This window comes from Bison bison, unplaced genomic scaffold (assembly GCF_000754665.1).
Source record: "Bison bison bison isolate TAMUID 2011002044 unplaced genomic scaffold, Bison_UMD1.0 scf7180017864298, whole genome shotgun sequence".
In the NCBI taxonomy this organism is placed as follows: Eukaryota; Metazoa; Chordata; class Mammalia; order Artiodactyla; family Bovidae; genus Bison; species Bison bison.
This window is the reverse complement of record NW_011494870.1, coordinates 218746-226674: the sequence shown is the minus strand read 5'-3', so window position 1 is coordinate 226674 and position 7929 is coordinate 218746. Positions and strand designations below refer to the sequence as shown.

The 7929-nt window shown below is 35.9% G+C and overlaps 1 protein-coding gene across 1 annotated transcript in view; it reads right to left on the bottom strand.

The window, feature by feature from the left end:
• Positions 1–1197: 1197 nt before the first annotated feature.
• Positions 1198–7929, bottom strand: part of LOC104996790 (vacuolar protein sorting-associated protein 13A-like) — a 207917-nt gene continuing 201185 nt past the window's right edge. Inside the window, exon 58 of the mRNA XM_010851154.1 lies at positions 1198–6719. Coding sequence (XP_010849456.1) covers positions 6669–6719 — 51 coding nt within the window. The 3' untranslated portion in view covers positions 1198–6668. The remainder of the gene's footprint in view (positions 6720–7929) is intronic.

Genomic DNA, 7929 nt, shown 5'->3' with positions numbered 1-7929 from the left:
GATTATAATACTAAGTGAAGTCAGACAGAGAAAGACAAATGTCCTAAGGTATCACTTAAATGTGGAATCTAAGAAAAAAAAAGTACAAACGAACTTCTTTATAAAACAGAAATAGACTCCCAGTCTTCAAAAACAAACTTCTGGCTACCAAAGGGTAAATGTGGAGAGTAGGGATAAATTAGGAGTTTGGGAATAACATATGCATACACTATTACATATATAACAGATAATCAACAAAGACCAACTATATAGCACAGGGAACACTACTCTGTATTCTATAATGATCTACACTGGAAAAGAATCAAAAATAGAATGGACATATGTATAACTGAATTCTTTAGCTGTATACCTGAAACTAACATAGCATTGTAAATCAACTATACTCCAAAATAAAAGCTAAAAAACACTGCATTACTATGTTGTATACATGAAACCCATATGTAAATCAAGTCTATTTTAATACAAAATAAAAATTAATAAACAATAAAATACCTAAAGAAAGAACATACCCCCAAAGGATGGAGAAGTCACTCTCAAGGATATCTAGAAATGAAACAAACAAAAAGCAAAACAACCTGAGGTGGGAGTTGGGCACCATGCTCTAAAGGTCAGGAACCGCTTCTGATCATCCAATTAACATGTGAAAAGGGCTCAAGAGAATCAGTTACCAGGGCATTTAAACAATGAGGAATTTTGTTTTTAAGCACTTTCTAGCACTCGGTTATTATTTTTATCTCTGGCTGACAAAGCACATAAGAAAATGGCTTTGAGTCACTTTAAGTATGAGTAACAAGTCATAAAAAGGCTGAACACTTCATATTAGAAGCAAATTACTTATTTCTGTCAATATTAATTCTGCAAGTAGGAAATTCTCTCTCCTAGCCCTCCTTTCAAAATATAATCATTACTTACCTTGGAAATGAGCCGTTGGAAGTTTTCTGAGGCTGGGAGGCACAGTCTTGGTGCTTACGAATCAGGTAGGTATTACCACTCAAGCTCTTAGTCAGCAGGGATCATGCTGGGCTGGAAAGCTGTCAGTTTTGACTGCAAAACCAGGACCCTGGGCAATCTGTTAGTTATCCAGGTTTATTTAGGACCCAAAGAGGGCAGAGTTTAGATAGGTGAGAGAGGACTTAATGGTAATTTTTCTAGTTCTATCCAGTAACTAAAAAACAGAGGCAGACTGAAGATCAGAAATTTTTATTTTACTCAATTTATTTGAAAGAGGTACACGGAGTTAAACCGGGCAGTCATGTGACCAAGCAATTCAATTCTACCAATAGCAAGAAATCATTATTTAGAAAAAAGTCATTGGTGAGCATGGTGAACCAATTTTCAGGAGGAAAAAGACTAAGTTCAATTTCAAGAACTTCACTGTGATTTTTGTGTTTATAAATTAATTATCTCATCAGAACACACAAAATCAAGGCAGGGACTGTATAACAGGCAACTGGGTCAGACATAAGTACAAGGAAATATTGCACTGAATCAGAAATAGACATTTAAAATACTATCATCATCATCAAGAACCATATTTCACTAAAGAATAAGCATTCCGAAGAAGCAAAGACTATTTGGTCAATACAAACATTAGTAAGGAAATATTTTTAAAGTGCACATTCCCTGAAAAATTCAATTTTATATGTAAAATACATATTCACATACAGAGGACCATTTTAAAAAGTCTTAACAATCTGATCTTGCAACAAGTCCCAGGTACAATTTCTAACAGTCTGTGAGTGCAGGTATAAAACCGACAATGAGAACATTTCAATGTAGTCTGCATTTTTACTTGAATGTTCTTCAGCTTGCGAGTTGGAAACTTCTGGGTAGCCAGTGGAATGCTAGCGCTATGACTGCATAAGAAGAAATGCTGGATTTTTTAACATGATGTCTTTTACATTCACTTCTGACGACGGGACGTTTTATTATAGCACTCTCACAGGGTTTCCTGTTACAAGGACTTCAGGAGAAGGAGCCCATTATTAAAGGTATCAAAGCAACAGTAAATGAATGTGAATGGTGCTCAGTGACAGGGGTTTTCAGGTTGACAGACATCACAGCAGGTGCTAAACTATAATACAAATGACTTTGTGTAAAGTGATAAAAACTTTAAAAATATATGAGTATCAACCTATAAAACCCGAAGTTTCATATCTTACATGGCTCACTGGGTAACCAAAATTATCAATTTTTTGGAAAACGCCATAATGCTTTAAAAAGAACTAATTTGTAATTCTAAAATGAAACATTTTTTAAAAAAATGACATGGGACAATTTATTTTACAAAACAGGAAATAAGGTAAAAAACAGTTTCAGTTAAAGAAATGTGACGGTTTGCAAAAGAGTAGGATCCAGTGTCTTCTCAGTCCTTGCACTGGCCTTTTAAGATAGCCCTGGAACAAATACTACTTTATACCAACTGGGGTAGAGAGACAGAAAGCAGGAGAAAAGGTCTGCACTGATAGCTGTTTGGGGCAATGATCAAAGATAAAGATTATAAGAATCCTAAAAATTTTAACCAATCAGTGTTAGCTTGATTAGGTATAGCACTATCAGTAAGGTATAATTTCAAAAGCATATTTCAAAGGATTGGGCAGGAGGGCAGATGGTTCTCATTTAGGGTATGCAAAAGAGCGATCAGTGATACTGGGTAGCACCAAAGAAAACCAGATTCAACAAATTTTGCATTGAATCTTGCAAAAAGAATCAAATTATCTGTATTTTCTACTTGAATCCTACGTAAATTAGGAAATTCAATTATTTTCAGCTAAAAAGTGTTGGCATTTGTCTGGAACTCTGCAGAGAATAAGTATTTTGGCCCTAAAAGATTGTGACCTATGAATCAGCTCCCCATTTGCCTTTGTCCATTTGGTGACTCAGATGGCAGGTAGATGGAGCAAAGTCAATATCCTTAAAAGGAGAACTTCTGTGCCCAATCCTAGTAAAATGCTTAGTGGGAGAGAGGAGGAAATACCCTAAATTAAAGGATATTCTGTGATCTTTTTTGGGAGCTGTTTGTGGATCTCAATTTTCTATGCTTTTTCTAGACCACTGGTGGGACATATTACACAGGCATCTGATATATACCAGAAAAGGAAAACATTTCCAAAATAAGAGCTATCCTATCTTCTCCCTCAATAGAAAAAGACAGTGCTCACAGCCTAAAGACTCCCTGAGTTGTGGGTCTGTTGCGCCTTACCCAAGGTAAAGTAAGGCTTGGCACGATCCAGATTGTTTCAACAATCACTGAATGCTACATGCCTCCTACAGCAGTGGCTTTCAGGTTCCTCCTCCCCAAACTGCAATTCACAATAACAAATTACATTTTGTGACCCAGTATACACAGTATATAGATTATTTAACTAATTATTTAACTAAAACAATATTTAACCTTGTTACCTGCAAAGCTCTTTTCTTTTCTATTCCATTAAGAAAATATGCTGGTCTTGAACTGATTGCATGGCTCACTAATGGGTTAAGACCTACAGTTTGAAAAACACCATCCTTGAGGATTTTAGCTGACCTTGAGAGAGAATGTAAAAGCAATGGCCCTGGAATCCAAACAGCTTTCTCTGCCCTATGGTGGCTGAGGCATAAATATGTCCATTTCCAAAGAGCTACTTCTACCTTCAGTGTATTTGGCAAACACTTTCAGTTCCTACAGGCAGACTAGCCCAGTACCTTGTGGCAATCTTTTTAATACTGGGGCCTGAAAAGTACTAACAAAAGCTGGTCATTGATGACTGAATAAATAAGGTTCATAAAATTCAGCACTAAGTAGCATCTTTACTTTTTACCAGACAGTAACAGGATACTACTTCACAGGATATTTCTAAGAGATGAGTTAGGTACGTGTATACTCACTGGGACGGTATTATTACTACTACTGTTGGAAAAAATGATGGAGATAATTATGATAGAATTGACAAATAAGTTTCAGAAAATCTTCTTTGGAGGCCACAGGATAGTTTTGGGATTGATTAGGATTATGGAGGAGAGAAAGACAGGGAAGTACTGCCACAGATAATCATGATTATTTAGGGACCAGAAAATAATGCAGTTGTACTGAAGTGAGCCTGGGAAAAATTCCAAGGTCTTGCTAACACCAGAGAAGGAGCAGTCAATATACATACTGTAGTTGGGAAGCCACTGCAGAAGCACACATGCTCTTTGGTTCACGGAGTATTTTGTAAATGTGAAGCAATTACAAGCTTCTTTTTGTATCAGAAATCAAAGTTGCTATGTTTAGTGATTATAGTTTTCTGGAGGTGAGTTGGCTAGGGACAGACACTCTGCCTTCAGCTTCATACATAATCACAGATCAGGATACATGAAAGATATAGGGAAACAGCTAACATATAATAGAAAGAGACGAAGGACAGAATACTCAGGCCCCTTTCCACAGCAACTACCAAACAACGAAGACAAGTTTAAAGTTCTCAAGCTGAGAACCACTAAACATAGTTAAATATAATTCAAGGTAGGTTACTTTTTAAATACCATAGATTATAAACTCTGTAATATTCAAGAAAAAGACTACAGAATCAAACATATAACTGTAAATTGTAAAATGTTACGCTAAAAAGACTGACTCATTATCTAGTGATTTACTTATGTTCTTTGTTTTAGTTGAAAAAAAGCTTCTAAGACAACTGATGAAACTATTGCTTTTGAAATTGTGGGTCTTTCTATTCCAGAGACAGGAATGGATTGGAGGTGTTGATGGACAGATGACTGGTGGCTGAGAAAGAATAAGATATTTCTAGGTTGTCATTGGCATGGGAACAGGAAAAACAGGCACACTGGCTTTGCATATGTACTACTGACAAGACCCACTCTGGCTGGCCTCCAGAGGATACCAGAAGGCTTTCTCTCCGTACACTATTAAGACTTTTCCCCTTTACCATGGGATACCCAAAGAGTGATGGGTCTTTATTCTGAGAATAAAACCGTGAAACTGGAGTAGGTAATGAGGCACTTGACTAATGACACTGACTAGAACTCCAGCAAAGGAACATTTCAGATGAGGACAATCTGATAAAAGATTTCTGACCACCTCTATTCCTAGGTTTAATTCTAATGTATGCAAAATTGGCAGAGCTCAGCAAAAGACAAAAAGTATGTTACTTTGAAAAAAGGCCATCAAGGGAACATGCACTATCATGAGATTCGAAACTTCTCATCCTGTGATTATGTTCAGCAAAGAAAAAAAAAATCCTGAAGGAACTATTATTAATAAACAATGTGTTTTTATAATCAGAGGAAAATCAGTAGTATTTAGTAGCAAGACTTGGTCAGGAAGAAATACAATTACAGTCTGGCATGCTGTTTATTTTAGCTTTTACAACAAACCAAGGGTTCAAGGAATATGAGAATTTCACAACCATTAACTTCTTATACAGTCTCCAATTCTAAAAACAGCTTATAGTAATTTGGTGGCATGTACAACATGCATCAAATACTCTATTATTCAATAAATAAGATACTGCATTGTTCTCTTCATGGTTTACAATCATGTATTTATCCTCTTTCACTTGAAAACTCTCATTAATATAAAGGTATAAGGATCTTGGGTAAGAACCAAGGGAAAAAACCCCCATGACATTTTTACTGATTTGCTGCCCATGGTTTTTGTTTGGATGAGCTATACACTTAGAAAGAGTGATTCTCACTTGAATAAGACAAAGCAAACCAGAAATTCTCAATTTATTGCCAACAGAATAGGTTACTAGGTTAGATTTTAGGGTACACATATTTATCCTACATTTGTACAGAGAGGGGCTATCTGTTCTGAAGCATAACTTGTATTAAGACAGCAAAATTTTGTTTCATCCTACCAGTGAATAGGAAGCTGGTATTGTTAAGGCCTCAGGAATTTTCCTTTAAGGTCAGCAATCTATTAAATCTATTAAAAATATAACCTTGGGAAACCAAGTAGATCTCAAGATGCTGGCTTGAGGAAGTATTTCTAAGGCTTTGAAGTTTTGAGAGGGACTTTCCCTGTTCAGGGATGACACTCATTTCTTCAAGCCTTTCTTAAGATGAGGCTTGAAGAGGTATTTGTCAATTTGTATCATATAAAATAAAAAAGACTATTTTTCATAGTCATGCTATGTACTTCAAATAGTAATTTAAATCTACCCTTTATTTAAAAAAATAAGGAAAATCATACTAAAATATTTATCTGTAAAATGAACTTCATGTTTCTAAAGAAACTACCACCAAAGTTATCTTGATAGCACTAAGGCAATGTCTGATTTCATCATCTACTTATCATTCATTCAGGGAGTTTGATGTAAGCATGATAGAACTTTAAAATGTGAACTAGGAATATTCAATTTAGCTCCATTAAATTCAGGCTAAATATGTGCAATTTCTCCACCATTACAGAGAATCACCTGGAGCAAATACTTAAGATTCATAAAAGAAATACTTCTTTTATAAAGTAATCAGAATTTAACCGGATGCATGATTCAAGTTAGAAAACCAAACAGATCCCCAAAGAATTGAAATAGTTGAATCATGTAGCTGTTTTACTTGATTCTGAATTTTTTAAAAAAGTACTTTAAATTACTTCTGTACTACACTTCCCAAACAGGTTTTGGAAGGTACAAGGTAGAAACTGTAATGATTTATTGCTGTACATCTTCAGGCAGTGGTCTCTGTCAGAGGTTCGGGGAAGGTTCTCTTGCTTCTTCTAGCTTTCTGAGGATCCACTGTAGTGGGGAAATGAAGCAACATTTACTTAACTTCAGTGAACTTGCAATGACAAAATGTAATGAGTGAAAATCTAGAAGTTATCTTCCAGTTTAGTCAGGAGTATACTGAAATAGCCAAGAACTAAATTCACTATGTAGGAGAGATCATTCATTCACTTAAATAGTCCAGGTGACTCAGGAACAATGGTACTGGGTTTAACAGTAGTAACAATACCATTCTAAGGTCTTTGGACTTAGATGTTCATCTTCAGAATAAGAAAAGTAAAATGATCCATCCCGAGAGAGAAGGGTAATTTGACAGCTGGATTGAATAACTCCGGCATAGTGTAAAAATCATCCATGCAGAATTCCTTCCAACCTATGCCAATTCTGTATCACAAACCTTCATCATTCTATATATTGGGATCTGACTGAGTAGAAATAATACATATAGTTCTACAGTAAGTAGTAGCATAGCAACATTCTTGAGCATATTAATAGGTGCTTTCATGATGTATTTTCTATTTTCAAAGGATCTGAAATTTCAAAATGCAAATGAAATGGGAAACTTTCTGCTGATAAAGTCTATTATCATTTGGCCTATATGACAAATAAAAGCCATGGAGTCAGTGATAACTGGGGTTATCCCATTAGGAAAATCTTAAGCAGATATATTTGTGCTTTTTTATTTAAGAAGAACCTAGTGGGAACAACTCTAAGATAAGTAGAGAAAGAGAACTAGGCTCAGTAGCTTTTTCTGGATGTTTCTGGCTGAGCTGGGAGATTAAAAAGAACTTTCTGAGATAAAATAATATGGTGAGAGATTAAATGGAAAACTTATTACAGAGAAACTGAAGGTAATGTCCCCTTCAGCAACATGAAGAAGATGGCCTGCAAGTCATATTATCATCATGCTTTACACTGTCTCCCTGTTCCAGGCAACATGCATACTGAGACTCTAGTCACTTTATCAGTCTTTCTTTGTAACTTGTCCACTTTTCAGTTTTGTATTGTTAGTATGTCAATGTTACCTTATATCACAATGTCTACATAGAAAATGGCATTGCTGCTGCTGCTGCTAAGTCGCATCAGTCGTGCCCGACTCTGTGCGACCCTATAGACAGAAGCCCACCAGGCTCCTCTGTCCCTGGGATTCTCCAGGCCAGAACACTGGAGTGGGTTGCCATTTCCTTCTCCAAAGCATGAAAGTGAAAAGTGAAAGTGCTGT